The sequence below is a fragment of the Colletotrichum fioriniae genome, assembly GCF_027942845.1.
Source record: "Colletotrichum fioriniae strain IMI 355084 chromosome Unknown scaffold_8, whole genome shotgun sequence".
Classification (NCBI taxonomy): domain Eukaryota; kingdom Fungi; phylum Ascomycota; class Sordariomycetes; order Glomerellales; family Glomerellaceae; genus Colletotrichum; species Colletotrichum fioriniae.
The window spans coordinates 379,450-394,204 of NW_027076844.1; the positions used below are offsets into that span (position 1 = coordinate 379,450).

General features: G+C 53.6%; 7 protein-coding genes and 1 non-coding gene across 8 annotated transcripts; 3 read left to right on the plus strand and 5 right to left on the minus strand.

Annotated features, from left to right (window-relative positions):
• Nucleotides 1–665: 665 nt before the first annotated feature.
• On the minus strand, nucleotides 666–1,253 carry N0V96_006914 (uncharacterized protein; the record flags this gene model as incomplete). The annotated part of the gene is made up of 1 exon (XM_053192382.2): nucleotides 666–1,253. One exon carries the CDS (start codon nucleotides 1,251–1,253, stop codon nucleotides 666–668), a length of 588 nt encoding a protein of 195 aa, XP_053050146.2.
• A 1,404-nt stretch (nucleotides 1,254–2,657) lies between these two features.
• N0V96_006915 lies at nucleotides 2,658–2,742 on the minus strand. The gene has a single exon. It is a non-coding gene; the product is annotated as a tRNA-Pro (tRNA).
• An 826-nt stretch (nucleotides 2,743–3,568) lies between these two features.
• Nucleotides 3,569–4,405, plus strand: N0V96_006916 (uncharacterized protein; the record flags this gene model as incomplete). Its single annotated transcript, XM_065757864.1, has 1 exon — nucleotides 3,569–4,405. One exon carries the CDS (start codon nucleotides 3,569–3,571, stop codon nucleotides 4,403–4,405), a length of 837 nt encoding a protein of 278 aa, XP_065613387.1.
• A 432-nt stretch (nucleotides 4,406–4,837) lies between these two features.
• Nucleotides 4,838–5,649, minus strand: TIM21 (mitochondrial import inner membrane translocase subunit tim21; the record flags this gene model as incomplete). The annotated part of the gene is made up of 3 exons (XM_065757865.1): nucleotides 4,838–5,081; nucleotides 5,131–5,315; nucleotides 5,473–5,649. The coding sequence occupies 3 exons, from the start codon at nucleotides 5,647–5,649 to the stop codon at nucleotides 4,838–4,840; spliced, it is 606 nt and encodes a 201-aa protein (XP_065613388.1).
• Nucleotides 5,650–6,076: 427 nt separating this feature from the next.
• On the plus strand, nucleotides 6,077–7,750 carry GLO3 (ADP-ribosylation factor GTPase activating protein, ER-Golgi transport; the record flags this gene model as incomplete). Its single annotated transcript, XM_053192384.2, has 5 exons — nucleotides 6,077–6,148; nucleotides 6,228–6,363; nucleotides 6,420–6,603; nucleotides 6,654–7,363; nucleotides 7,413–7,750. 5 exons carry the CDS (start codon nucleotides 6,077–6,079, stop codon nucleotides 7,748–7,750), a joined length of 1,440 nt encoding a protein of 479 aa, XP_053050148.2.
• A 1,064-nt stretch (nucleotides 7,751–8,814) lies between these two features.
• Nucleotides 8,815–10,129, minus strand: N0V96_006919 (uncharacterized protein; the record flags this gene model as incomplete). Its single annotated transcript, XM_053192385.1, has 3 exons — nucleotides 8,815–9,661; nucleotides 9,762–10,023; nucleotides 10,117–10,129. The coding sequence occupies 3 exons, from the start codon at nucleotides 10,127–10,129 to the stop codon at nucleotides 8,815–8,817; spliced, it is 1,122 nt and encodes a 373-aa protein (XP_053050149.1).
• A 1,539-nt stretch (nucleotides 10,130–11,668) lies between these two features.
• On the plus strand, nucleotides 11,669–13,339 carry FOL1 (trifunctional dihydropteroate synthetase; the record flags this gene model as incomplete). The annotated part of the gene is made up of 3 exons (XM_053192386.2): nucleotides 11,669–11,968; nucleotides 12,107–12,315; nucleotides 12,373–13,339. 3 exons carry the CDS (start codon nucleotides 11,669–11,671, stop codon nucleotides 13,337–13,339), a joined length of 1,476 nt encoding a protein of 491 aa, XP_053050150.2.
• Nucleotides 13,340–13,691: 352 nt separating this feature from the next.
• On the minus strand, nucleotides 13,692–14,154 carry N0V96_006921 (uncharacterized protein; the record flags this gene model as incomplete). Its single annotated transcript, XM_053192387.2, has 2 exons — nucleotides 13,692–13,977; nucleotides 14,105–14,154. The coding sequence occupies 2 exons, from the start codon at nucleotides 14,152–14,154 to the stop codon at nucleotides 13,692–13,694; spliced, it is 336 nt and encodes a 111-aa protein (XP_053050151.2).
• Between the last annotated feature and the right edge of the window lie 601 nt (nucleotides 14,155–14,755).

The following is a 14,755-nucleotide window of genomic DNA, read 5'->3' on the forward strand; positions in this document are numbered from 1 at the left end:
ACTCATTCCGTTCTTTCTCAAGCACATGTCGACGCCATGTTGTGGCCAGAATGGCATGGGTCCTTATCCATCACAATAGAGACTGTGAGCTGATGATATCTGAGTCCCTTTCCAGACATGAAGGTAATATGCCATTTTCTTCGCGGGATGACCCAAGCACCACAGCTTCACATTGGCTCCGGAAGCACATTCCGGACTTTTCACACCGACATAGCGCCGTAACGGAAAGGCAGCCAGGAAGTTCCTCTCTCTGTAAGACGGAAGTAACATGTGCTTTCGAACAAGGCCGGGGAGGGGCTCCGAACTTTACATTAGAATCGGGCGTTGACGTGAGAAGCTTATCAGCCGATGATTGCTCGGCATGTGAAATGTTTCTCGAGACAGTTTCGTTTTGTAGATTGAATGTACCCAAAATAGGACGACTACGATTGGCCGAACCCTCCCATAAACCCAAATCGCTCCCAATGCTTGCTAAGGGAGAGAGGGAAAATAGGCCAGATAACAAAAAAGACGCCGTTGATACGCCGTAAGAAAACGCCATTGCACCGATTACAGTCCCATCCAACGATTCTTACAGACACCACACTTCCCAACCCGCACTAATGCAAGAGACAGAGACCAAAAACTCCCAACAACATGGACCATAATCCTGAAACCGTGGGGTATCATGCCGAGTAACTCGGCGGATTTGGGTCCGCGTACACCATGGTCGCCTTGAGAAAGATGAGCACCTCATACGCCGCCTTTGCAATGTCGAGCCCCTTCTTCTTCCATTCGGACTCGTACCACAGGTTCTGCAGCATGTTGTCCGCGACGAGCGTGACGATGAAGCGCACGTAGTGGTCCTCGGCCGTCCACGCGCTCTTGTCCGGGCGGTAGACGCAGAATTTGGCCTTGCGGCCGTTGAGCGCCTCCCGCGCCGCCTGGGCCGTGCGGATTTTCTCCGGCTCCGGCACGGCGCTGGGACCGGGCGGTTGGCCGCCGCCGGTGGGGCCCGCGGCGGCGACGTCGGCGATGGCGCGGGAGAGGAAGTCTGCGTTGAACTCGTTCCAAGGACCGCGGACAAAGTTGCTGTCGAGCCAGTCGTGGAATTTTGTGACGTCTTTGAAGGGGAGGAGCTCGAGGAGGAGGCGCTCGTGCTGGAGCGATACGCGGGAGGAGGAGGAGGCTGGCGGGTTGGCGAGAGCCGGTGTCCGGGCCGGCGATGTGGGCATGACGGCAACGGTTCCGACGGCGGTGGGTTTGGGGACCATGCGGGGGCGTCGGGGAGGGAATCGAGGCGCTGGTAGGGGAGCTTTGTGATGGGGAAGGTGGATTGCGTTGTGTGTCTGCGTGGACGTGGGATGCACATTGGAAGGAGACGAAATGCGACTGGCGGGCGCCAAGGAACACGAAGTTAAAGAGGCAGACAAGTCGACTAAGGGTTGGGAAACTTGTAAGCGATTTAATGGTAGACTGTGGCTGTACAGAGAGTCTGCCTGACCAAGGTCGGGATGGACAATATTACATATATGTCTCTCTTCCAGCCCTACCATATCTGGGCCGCTATCCACTGAATATGCCTCGCATCAAGGGTCTTTTGTTTTGACGTCAATCTACCTACGAACCCCTCCCGCCTGGTCTTACAAGTTTGCTGCCTGAGGGGCTTTCCTTTGATATGAACGAACGCTGCATCGGAAGCGTGCTGGAGGCATGAGAGAGGGGAATTTGCGAAGTTGTTTCTTTGGACTTTTGGAGGGGCTTGCTTCTAGGCAACAGAGCTGAAATGCAGCGTCGGCGAATCAGGAGGGTCTGTGTCAGCCGCGCTGCTCACGGCGCTTACGCGGCCGTGAGGGAGCCAAGCAGTGAGATGCGCAGCACTCGTCTGACCATTTGCATCAGATCAAGCCTGGAATGGGAGGGATGGTTCTGAGCGCCGAATTTGTCGTAGAGATAGAGCATGCGCGTCCGTCGGGTTTTGGTGCAAGTGCATTGGAGTTGGTGATGGGATTTTAGGCTGCAGCAAGTCTTCGACCGCCTGGTCAGAGCCTTGGCACAGAGATACGAAGGTAGACCTTCTTGTAAGATTATGAGAAAGCTATAGAATAATAGTCATTATGAATGAAATGATGTATGACGGGTGTTGAGTTTTCTTAGACCTGCTATTAGTAGATCTACCCAACTATTACATTCGGCTAGAAGAAGCACATGCGAACATTTTCCGTCAACAAAACTGATCATACCGCATAGTTTTGTCAAAGACCAACTCCTTCGAATGAGAAATCATGTCTAAAACTGCAAATTTCTTTTGAGTGACGGTACTCATTGCCACACTCATTGCCACACTCAATGCCCTATCCAACTGAGCAACGACTTCACTACGAGACCCGAAGAAAGCAAATTCACAGTATGAGTCTGATCTCATAGTATTTACATATAAATCTTTACTTTCAGACAAGGGGAGACCCTTAAGTTGTTCATAGCAATATCGTGTTGCTCTAGGTAGCCTTCGATTATTATGTGAGAACGATGAATGCTCCTGTTGTACCACATAGCCAAGTTGACAATAGACCCATAGGTCGCGGAGCAACCAGAGACCGTCTGACTCAATTCAACATGCTCACTATGCCTTAGATGAATGATCGGAGATTTTGCAGCATGATATAGCCATCAAAAAGGGGCCGATCCGCGGTTCGAACGCGGGACTCTTGCAGATATTTCATCAAATCCAAAGCAAGGATCTTACCACTTGATCAATCGGCCTGACTGTTGATGTCTTCTGGTTGGACTAATCTCTATTGAAATTGAAATGAGATTGAACGGTTTGTGGTTGGGATGAGGTCGAAGACGTGAGGTGAATGGCTTGGTGCGGGCGGTGTGTTGAGTCACCCGGCAAGCGAGCGTGGAAGGGCCTCACTCGAAACCACGACAGGGAAAGACGGTGGCGAGGTATCGTGTCTCATGCACCAGGCATGTCTCAAGGTCATTGTCTGCAAAAGCACTCTTCAATTGCCTCAATTCCTTCCATGAAAGCAAAGCTATCAAGTCAATTGACGGAAGGAACAGATGTCCATGCTATGCAGACGGTCGCTACCTACCTTCCCTGACTATCCCTTGATAGGTGTCGTAAAGACGGCATTGAGGTTCTTTCCGATTATGATAATACTTATTGCCGTTCTTGTGGAAGGGCTACAATCCGCAAGAACCCAGTCGGTTGAAGGAAGGCGATGTTGACTTGTGCTTGACGATGAATGTTGGCACACGAGGGCAGTTGGAAGGAACGCCGGCCAACATCTTCTATAAGCATGGACCGTACCGATTTGTAGCATGATCCCCTGCTGTTTTTGGTATTCCCATGGTGAATATGTTCCGTACGATTCCAACTTGTCCTCCTTCGTCATCCTAGGTTCCCCTTCTCGAGACGCGGCTGTGTCACTAGATCATTGTCTCGCACGAGGCCATCATGTAAGTCTCTGTATCCACAATGGTCTGTAACAGAGCTGGACTGACTTTTTGAGAGACCAGTGGCTACATCCGATCCTCTCCAATTCTCCACTCACCTCTCCTTCGCACCACCTAGACTATAGTCATGCGAGAACTCCCTCCTCTGCAGCTCGACGGCATCGAAGCCGAGATGGATAATGACAACACACGGCCTGACACTTCGAAGAGCTCAGACGAGCCTAACCAGTCTTCGTTTCGGCCTCTCTCAAAGAAGCAGAAGCAACATCGGGTTAGATATCGCTTTCTTACTCCCTCTGAATGGGCCATCGTTGCTCATGGAATCGGCGGTGTCAATGATACTGAAGGCCACATTGCCCTTCATCCTTCCTGCTGGTATTATCCGCCCAAAGGTATCCCTAATGGACTGTACCGAGATGTCATCTGGCATCGGACCAAGTATTTCTACATGTACCATGGCATGAGCTCCATTCGATGGGTTGCCTACATTCTTCAGATCATTCTCGGAGCAATCCTTACCGCAATCGGTTCCATGTCTTTCAAGAACGGCACTCCCATCACCATAATTGCGGCTACGAACACTATCAATGCTGGAATACTCGCACTTTTGCACAACAGCGGACTGCCTGACCGTTACCGCTCCGACCAGGCGGAATTCGACGAGGTCGAAGACCACCTCAAACAGATTCTTGACACTGGTATTGTCCCGGAGAACATGTCTGTTGACCAGGCTCTCATCCATTGCTTCAGTCTCTACCACGAGGCTAAGAAGACCGTAGCGGCAAACATTCCTGCAACGTACACCCCCAGCTCGGTTCTCGGAGCTGGTCAGCAGGTTGGTGAGCCTCAGAAATCTAACGCCACAGGTCGAACAACACCCAACGCAGCTAGTGGCGTCATTGCAACCAGACTCTCAGTGGCATCACCAAAAACGAATGAGGGACAGGCCATTGAGGAGAAATGACAAGGTCTCGTTACATGGCGAGAGGATAGGCAGATGGGAAGTTTGTGTTACCTATCCCTGAATTATGGTGGTAAGGAAGGAGAGTAAGGCGTGCGGTGCCTGGTACAGTTATGGCATGACCCTGGTAGTAGTAGATGATAGAACCACTTGTGTCTGATCGGAATGGTAATGGAATGAACAAGGGCAAATGTCCATTCTTAGACTTAGTCGCACTTACATAGAGTTGTGTTGTGTGAAGGTGGCGAGAGGGAGGCTCTTGGAGCAACATCATGAATTACGATATAACGATGCCAAGCTGAAAACAATCGACTAGATGAATACATGTGCTGCATGCCCTCCAAGCCTTGGCAAGGATGCTGATATCTTACACTACAAGGAAATGCTTCTCGTACATGCTCTTGTTTCAACACACTGCCCTTTGGCGTGTCGGCATCATCCCCAGTTGATGCCGAGGAATCTGACGCCTTTCTTTCCAGAACCGGTCGCCGTGTCTGCGTTCTCGAGGTAGTGTCGCTGGTGCCCTCTGACATCAACGTAGAGGTACTTGTATTCAAATTCGCCAGAGATGGGCGTCTTGATCATGTGCAGGTAAACCACGCCCCTGTTGAGGGGCCCCTCTACATGGAAGTGCATCAGCATATGCTCGTGGCCTCTCGAATCCGTGTTGATAGTAGAGCTGCTCGAGTTAGATTTATACAGTCCTAGTCATGGGAGGAGCGACATACGCAATCGGACGGGCTCGTCGCCACTTGTTATATGTTTCCTCGCCATGGCAAACAATCTTCTTCGAATCTCCCAGCATTTCGATGCACTTCTGATCAGCCTTGATCTTGTCGACGACTCGGTTGAAGACAGCGGTTTTACTGTCCGGAGAGAAGACATCTGTCCACAAAACATATGCAACTCCGCCCTATTAGACCACATCCATCGTTAGCTACTAGTTGCCGCGGGGTAGAAGTCATTTGACTCGCCGTCACTGCGATACAAGCCAGAATCAGGCCAAAATTGAAGGTCTGCTGGGTCGCCCTGGCTGCCTTTTCTCCTCCAGAAAGCCGCGACCAAGGTACCGATCCATTGTCGTTGAATGGCGTGACCTTCTTCCGTTTCGAGCTAGTTGTCGAGGCGGTCGTTCCGAGACCATATTGCGTCGCATAGCTTCGCTGGAGTAGCAGAGGTTGTAGTCGGGGCGCAAGACCCAGTCTCGTAGTTGCGCGGATCGCATTCGAACAGGTAGTCGTCTTCATCATGGTGGTTGGACGTCAGCCATCGTACAACCGCAGCAAGCAGGGTACGGTAGTGGTCGAAAAGAGCTCGGCAGTCGAAAGTTGGAGCTCCCCATGTAGCTGGTCTGGGCGAGCTCTGCAAAAGCCTCCTGACCGCCCTTGGCAGAATCCCAATCGCCAACCCACTGTGGGGGAATTGATCTAGCCCATTTAGGTCTAGCGTTCTGGCTACATGCCACTTCACCCAAGGGCGGCGACTGCCTCCTGAACTTTTGGACACGAAATTCAGATAACTCCGCTCCCTGCCTCGCTCTCGCTTGCGCATCATTTCTGTACCCGCAACCTGCACCCTCTTTCGCTCCCTTTGATATCACGGCCTTCGCAACCGGTTGCGCTTTCAACTCCAGGCCCAGAAGCACACAACTGAATTGCTGCTAATATCGTCACGATGGCTGCACTCGCTTCCAAGCAGCAGTCGCTCAAGATCTTTGAGAAATTGAAGACTAAGCCTGCGAACAAGGTATGCCCAACACCCTGCACCCCTTTATGCCCAAAGTTTGTTATGTTGTGCAGTGTTGATTGACTTGCGCACACTACAGATCTGCTTCGATTGCGGTGCCAAATACCCAACATGGACCTCAGTCCCCTTTGGCATCTACCTCTGCCTCGACTGCTCGTCTAACCACCGAAACCTCGGTGTCCATATCTCCTTCGTCCGATCCACCAACCTCGACCGTACGTGTACCCGACCACCGCCTATCTTTCCCTCCCTTGACTGACCTCTACGACAGAATGGCAGTGGGATCAGCTGCGTGTGATGAAGGTTGGCGGCAATGAGTCAGCTACCAAGTTCTTCCAGCAAAATGGAGGTACTGCTGCCCTCAACAGCAAGGACCCCAAGACCAAGTATCAGTCCAGCGCTGCCACCAAGTACAAGGACGAGCTGAAGCGCCGCGCGGCAAGAGACGCTCAAGAGTGAGTATACAAATTGTCCTTCTTGAATGCGAGATAGGCTGACGAGACAGATACCCCGGCGAGGTTGTCATCACCGACGCCACCGACGCCGATACCTCTACTCCCGCTGGCGAGCCTGACGATGATTTCTTCTCATCCTGGGATAAGCCCTCCATCAAGAAGCCTACGCCCCCGATCTCTCGCACTTCGACTCCCCCGACTGTCGGCCGAACCGCCTCCCCCTTCCTCAACGCCAACAACGGTGCCGGTAAGGATATTGCACGATCCTCCTCGCCCCTGTCCAAAACGGAAGGCGATAACAAGCCCACTACCGGCCGCGTAACCACCTCTGCTGCCCTGCGCAAGACTACAACCTCCACCGGACCCCGCAAGGCCAACATCTTGGGAGCTAAGAAGGCCCCCAAGCTTGGGGTCAAGAAGGTCACGGCTGATATCATCGACTTCGACGAGGCCGAGAAGAAGGCCAAGGAAGAGGCGGAGCGCATCGAGAAGCTTGGCTATGACCCCGAGGCTGAAGAGGAGAAAAAGGCTGCCAAGGTGGATGCTGTCGCGGCTCCTACCCCCGCTGCCCCTTCGGGTGGATACGGATCATCCAGCCATACCCGTCAAAAGTCTGACGCCGAGATGGAGCGTTTGGGCATGGGTGTTCGCAAGTTGGGCTTCGGCATGGTCGGTGGAGCCAAGGGTGCCGCCGCAGCGCCCAAGAAGGCTGGAACAGGAGGCTTCGGTTCCGTTGGCCCCATTAAGGCCAAGACTGAGGGTAAGGAACTCAATCTGCTAAAACGAGCGCGCAACTAACAGTAATGCAGATGAGAGCGAGAACTACGCACGCAGCAAGTTTGGCGCTCAGAAGGGTATCTCTTCTGACGAGTTCTTCGGCAAGGGCTCCTTCGACCCCAATCAACAGGCCGAGGCGAAGACTCGTCTACAAGGTTTCGAGGGGGCAACCTCCATCTCGTCCAACGCATACTTTGGCCGCCCCGAGGATGAGCCGCAAGAGGAGTACGGTGACCTCGAGGGCGCCGCCAAGGACTTCATTCGTAGATTCGGTATTACCGCTGGCGACGACTTGGAGAACCTTGGCCAGCTGGCCGGCGAGGCCAGCCAGAAGCTGCAGGGTGCCATCCGCGCTTACCTCGGAAGCTGAGCGGTTCGACATGACACAACAGCAACGTCACTGGAGACGACAGAATTGAAATTTGAATTTCACTTTGCCATCAAGATATAGAAAGCGGCCATATCCCAAGGTCCCCTCTCACTGTTTAGAGGGACGAATGCCATACGCCAGGGGAGTTGGAAGGTACGAAAGCAGAACGTTGGACAATGGCAGGCGGACGCGAAAAAAAGGATACCTTGTGTGCTTTTTACAACGGACTGCTTATCAAGTGAGCCCGGAGGGTCGTTGTTGGGTCTCAAGGTTAGGAAGGGAGGAGAAGACGCATGCTGAGGACTTTCTGAGACTTGATTGCATCCCGGCATATGAGGCGTACAGACAGAGCCGGCGACGGGGGAGTGATTGTCACTTGCTTGGTTGGTTTGGGTCTAATACATAAGTATGAATGAATAGAATTGAGCTTCATCACCATACTTTACTATGTGTTATCTGGCTTCTCTTGTCTTGGCGCTGGATATAGCGATCTGCGGCTGAGAACATGTGTGGAGCGAACATGTGTGGAGCGAGAAATAGGTTAAGGTAGGGAAAGCATGTGAAGTATCCACTTCCGCGCTTAGCCTTCCAGGGTCCATCGTGTTCACGCGTGACTGGGGCGGAAACTCTACAAAAGCTGAGCGCAAGAGAGTGCGAGAACACGTTGCGATTTTGGGGGTCAGACGTTCCAGTCACGTCCCATTTTCTAACTGGCCACTTGTCAGCGAAAATTAAATAAATCAATTTGATGTCGAGCACAGACTGTATGTCAACTGACATCGGTTCTCTGCCTCTGCAACTCTAGGGTTTTTCTTTTCCTTCCATTTCTCCAAAAGTTGAGCAGCGGGTGATGGCGTCACAGAGAAATAATGTGAGCTTGTATGAAGAGAAGTTTGCAGGTCATTTCATGATATGCTAGCGATCATCCATCTCAGGTCATCTCAAATATACAAAACAAGAGCCTCATAACTCCAGGCCCTTGGGAGGCGCCAGGCATAGGCTTCCCCTTGGCGCCCACCCAAATATGCGACCAACTAAAACAAGAACATTACGCTTTTAACAATTTACAACTTGGCAATCATCTTGTTGCCCTTCTGGAGCCATGCAACGGCGTCGTTTACGAACTCGTCCATGACTGCCTTGGCGGGCTTCTTCTCGTTACATACAGCCGCGGCCTTACCCATGAGGAAGGGGCGGAACTGGTCGAGGGCGTCGTCAATATCGACTTCGGCGGCATTGTCGTCGCTGCCGCTCTCGCCGCTGCCTTCACCGTCACCAGAGTTCATGAGCTTCTCGAGGTCGGCCTCGTAGGGGATGACACCCTTGGCTGTGAGCTCCTTGATCTCCTGCTGGCGCTCCGTCTCCCAGTTCTCAATGTACGGGTTCTTGCGTACACGAAGGGGGCGACCGGTAAAGATAAGAGTCTTGATGTTGTCGTCGTGGCCAGCGGTGCGCACAGCTTCCTTGTGCGCCTCGGGGGCACCGGCCTCATCAGTGAGGATGAAACGGGTTCCAACCCAGACGGCACCGGCACCCATCATGAGGGCAGCAGCCAGAAGCTGACCGTTGTGGATACCACCGGCGGCGATGACCTGAACGGGGCCCTTGAGGAGAGGGCTCTTGGTGTTCTTGCAGAGGTCGACGACGGCGGGGATGAGAACGGTGGTAGGGACGTCACCAGTGTGACCGCCACCCTCACCACCCTGGGCGCAGATAATGTCGACGCCGAGGTCGAGGCACTTCTGGACGTGCTTGGGGTGTCCGATCATGTTCATGTAGACGATGCCGGCAGCGTGGAGTCTGTCGACGACGTGCTTGGGAGGGACACCGACAGCAGAGACGAAGAGCTTGGCGCCCGATTCGATGATGATGTCGACGAGCTGGTCGAGCTTGCCCTTGGTGTAATCGTAGCTAAAGCACGAGAAATTAGCCTCGGTTAAAGGTTGTAGGTGCGACACATGCGCGCCAGCTTCTCTAGCAAACACGTGGGGTTTGTGGGCTCTTTGCTTACTTGGTCTTTCTGGCGCTGCCACCGACCTGGGGAAGAAGCAGATCAACACCGAAGGGGGCGTTCTTGTCAACCAGGTACTCCTTGAGCTCTGCAATCTGCTCCTTCAGCATGTCCGGGGTGTAGCCGACACCACCAATGACACCAAGACCACCGGCGTTGGTAACGGCAGCAGCCAACTTGGGGCCGGCAGCTACGTTCATGCCGGCAAGCAAGATCGGGTGCTTGATCTTGAAAAGATCGGTGATGGGAGTGCGGATTTGCTCTGTTATCGCGGGAACGTGTCAGCAGTGGCTCCGGGGCGAACCATCTGTCGCATGTGACAGGCAAGGCCCGAATAGCAGGATAGGTTACTTACGAGGTGACGCCATTGTGCCTGTGTTACTGGATGTGATAAATGCTAAAAAAGATCTGGGTATATCAGGTCGTGAAGCTGTACAGACGAAGAAATTTGGCCTGGGAAGAGGAGTAGTAGATGAAGGAGAAAGCAGGTAAATCTTGTGGAAGAGGTGAGATCTGGCAATCGGCGGTTTAAAGGGTTCCGGTGGTAGTAGCGCTCGGCATCAAAGGCACTTTTGGTTTCTGGGGAAGAAGGGGCGGAGTAGCGTTGCCATGCGCCCCTGCTGGGAGTCCTGGACCGAGGTTCGCCTGTGACCTCAGGAACTAAGCCTGTTTGGGCAAGGCGGGTCAGTCCAGCGGGGTGGATCTGGGGAACCTGAGAGATGCCGAGGGTCACTTCCAGCGTGCCAGCCTCCAGAAAGCGGGACAATTTCACAAGGGCACGTCGCACAAGGGCCACAGGAGCACAAGGTACAGCATGGAGTACATAAGCACGAAAAAGCATAACTCGATTGTGCATCCCTCACTCCCCCCAAAAGTGATTGATTCATCGATCGGACTCGGACCGGTGACCTCGGTCTGAGCTTTCCATGTTCACGTTTTCATTGGAAATGGAGTCGTCTTGGAAGGCCTCGTGGGGACTAAAGCAGAGACGTGTTTGACGTTTACCCTCTCTCTCTCCCTTCAACTCTCGGACACGGTCATTCCTTCCCATCTTGACGGCGCACAGCGAATGCGACGGGCGAATTAAACAGTTGTGCTCACTGCTGAGTCTGACAGCGGGCCTAAGCACCGAGTCAACCATGCGCTTTTATCCGTTCCAGAACGTTTGGAAATGAGCCCGTAAACTCTGTCTCGGCTCCAATCATGTCATGATCTAACCATCTTCCAAACCTCGTTGCAACCACAAGCGGGCACGTCGGACTTTGATTCTTTCAAAAGACGGACGAGTGTCTGCACCTCTTGGTCAATATGGTATCCTAGACGACGACCCCCGTCTTCCTTACCCAGGATAGCTTACCTTACCTTAGGTCAGCCCATTCTACGGATACTTAGTATTTCGTACACTAGTTCCTAGTCCAACCCCTCCAAAGGCACTTTACGCGGTTTCCCACGTCTTACCTAATCACTGGATCGTAAAGGGACCACCACGGTGCACGCCCGACCCTCATTGGCTGCAAGAAAAGATTCTCTCCTTCTTAGTGACCCTCAACACAAAAGAGACACACAAACCCATTGGATATTACCTTACTGGACTGTGGGCTTTTTGCCGTTGGCCTCCTTTTCTCCCTTTCGTCGTGATGAAACCCCCAAACCCCCTCCGTCACCAACCCTCCCTCTTTTCACGAGCTTGCGCCCTAGCACGGAGCAACAATGCGCGTCGCCAGCCCCTAACGCCGCGACTTGTCCGGTTCCAGCCCACGACGGCATCACCAGCAGCTGCAACATCCTGCATAGCCTCATCTTCCTCCTCGCGCACGTACTGCACTTCTTCGTCACGAGGTAGTCCCTCCTCCACCAACCCTGCCACCGCACTACTCACCCGCTCCCGCCTCCGGCCAACAGCAACTATGCCCTCCCGCCGGACCCCGTCGCCGGCCATGTCCGCCGTCGCCGTCCAGACCCGGTCGGCCTGTGGATGCGCCTGCAGTGGCGGTGGTGGATGCGGCAGCGGCGCCGCCAAACCTAAAGGTCCGAGCACGGCCTACATCGCTCTCGGCAGCAACCTCGGCGACCGCGTTGCCTGGATCGAGCAGGCCTGCGCCGAGATGGATCGCCGCGGCATCAAGGTGAAGCGTACCAGCAGCTTGTGGGAGACGGAGCCCATGTATGTGTTAGATCAGGATAGGTTCGTCAATGGAGTTTGTGAGGTTAGTGACACTCATTCTTTGAACTCTCTATTTCACTCTGTCCCCCATCATGAGCTTCAGATTGCATGTGTGATATTCATGCACTTCTTGAAAGCGTATCTATGCCAATTGACTTTTTACTGATCGGATGACATACAGGTCGAGACTGAACTCGAACCTTTGGCTCTTCTCGACGAACTCCAGGACATTGAGCGCAACCTGGGCCGTAAGAAGCTGATTGATAAGGGCCCCCGCAACATTGACCTCGATATTCTCATGTATGGTGATGAGAAGATTGAGCATTCTCGTCTCAACGTACCTCACATTGGCATTCCCGAGAGAGAATTCGTCCTGCGACCTTTGGCTGAGTCCGTCCTCTCATACGTCCTCTCACATGACATGACAACTAACACACCTCATCCCAGACTCATTCCTGAAAAGCCTCTCTACGCATCCAACCCCTGGAAACTCACCTTGGACTACCTCAACGAGCTTCCCCCCTCAGCGGCGCCCCTCTCACCACTCACCCCCATCTCCGCCTCTCACCCTCCCTCGCCGCCCTCACATCCAGCCGCCAAACCCACGTCATGGCCATCATCAACGCCACCCCGGACTCCTTCTCCGATGGCGGCGTCCACAACCCCCAAAACCTCGTCACGACCCTCAAATCCTTCGCCGCTGCCGGTGTCACCATTGTCGACGTGGGCGGCTGCTCCACCGCCCCGGGCCGCCCCTGAAGTACCCGCCGACGAGGAACTCGCCCGCGTCCTCCCCGTCATCAAGCTCGTCCGCGCCCTCCCCGAACTCGCCCACCTCGCCGTCAGCATCGACACCTACCGCGCCTCCGTCGCCGAGGCCGCCGTTGCCGCGGGCGCGGACATCATAAACGACGTCTCGGCCGGCCAGCTCGACCCTGCCATGATCCCCTACATGGCGCGCAGCAACCGCACCGTCTGCCTCATGCACATGCGCGGCACCCCCGCGACCATGAACTCGCTGACGGACTACCCGGACGGCCTGATCCCCACCATCGCCCGTGAGCTGCTCGAACGCGTCGCCGAGGCCGAGGCCGCGGGCGTGCGCCGGTGGCGCATCATCCTCGACCCCGGGTTGGGCTTCGCCAAGACGGGGCCGCAGAACCTCGAGATCCTGCGCCACATGGACGAGCTGCGTTCGTGGCCGGGCCTGGAGGGGTTCCCCTGGCTGGTTGGGTCCAGCCGGAAGAGCTTCGTCGGCAAGTTTACCGGAGTGTCTAAGCCTCAGGAGCGGATTTGGGGCACGGCAGCCACCGTCGTCTCGGCTGTTCAGGGCGGCGCGGATATTGTCAGAGTTCACGATGCCGTTGAAATGTGCCAGATTGTCAAGATGGCAGATGCCATTTACAGACACTGAGCAACTTGATTCACTTGGCAATAGAAGGGTAATAAAATAGACTATGTACAACAAACTGGGAATCAGCGATGCGTATAGACTTCCTGTATGATAAGATGGCAACAAAAAGCTTTGGTTTCACGATCCAACTTCTTCAACTTCTGCTTCAGCTGAGCATTGACTGAACAAGCTCTCTTGATTCACAGACAATACTCAAGACAGGCTACGAATTCTTCCCGGACTATTTCGACCATCATTGCAGAGAAACAACCAACAGCCCGAAGTAGGAAGTCGTGAACATCATGGTCGTCTGCAGGATCTCCCCTAGGTCCCCGCGCTCCACGAGCTCTTTGGCTTTGAGGGTAGCAGGTTCCTAACGCCCTTGTAAGCCCACCAATATCCTGACTCCCTTGTCTTTAGCCAGGGACGCGAGGTGCTCTGCCTCGATGCTGTTCCGCACCAGGGGCCACTCGCAGAAGACGGCGCTTTTCCCGGCGCGGATGGCGGTTTCGACGGCGGCGGCGTGGAGTTGGACCTTTATGGTTATGGCTACGGGGTCGATGTCGGAGTCGGAGACGAGGGCGTCGAGGTTGCCGTAGGCTTTGGTGTCTTGGGGAAGGTTGTGGAGACGGACTGCCTTTTGGAGCTGTTTTGGAGGGCTACGAGGTTGTATTGTTTGGAGTGCGTGAAGTAGGGGAGGTGGGCGGCAACGGCCCAGGACCATTCGCTGTCCTCGTTGTTAGTCTTTGGTGAGTTCGAGAGTGAAAAGCGTGGCTGGTTATATACGGTCGGGAGGAGAGGCCGATGAAGCCGACGTTGGTCACTTGGGGGGCCATTTTGGATGATGAGATGCCCGTCGTTGGGGCGATTGAGATTCTAGTCTGTGGTTGTTTAGATTGAATGAATTATAGAGAGGAGCGTCTTAGATCGACTCGTCCTGACATCTATATACTAATCCTGAGATGTGTGTCATAATCTTTACATTCATCGCGAGATTTCTCATTCTCGTCTTCACGGATTTCGCAAGCTAACAAACGTCGATCAATGTTATCGTTATGCAGTGTGTGTTCGTAGGTAAAGTTGTCATCTGGAATTGGTGGTTTACATCGTTGAGCTCCGTCCGGGCTTAGTCAAAAAGCTTAATATAAGTCCGCCAACTCATCCGCCATCTTGAAATGGGCTCAGAATAAAGTCGGTTCGATTTCCGCCGTATCCCAGAGGGATAAAGTTAGCTAAGATGAAATCAAAATTGCCATTGCGTTATGAAGAAATTTCCGTACACATGATGAATATCACGGTCAAGGGCTGCACGTTCATCCTCGTTGAATTAGTCATTCGTGATACAAAACTCGAAGACCCATAACGCAATACTTGGCCCCGACTTGGGAGATGTCAGCTTCAGATCAGAAACAGATGTTCTGTGTGCGATAAGTCCGA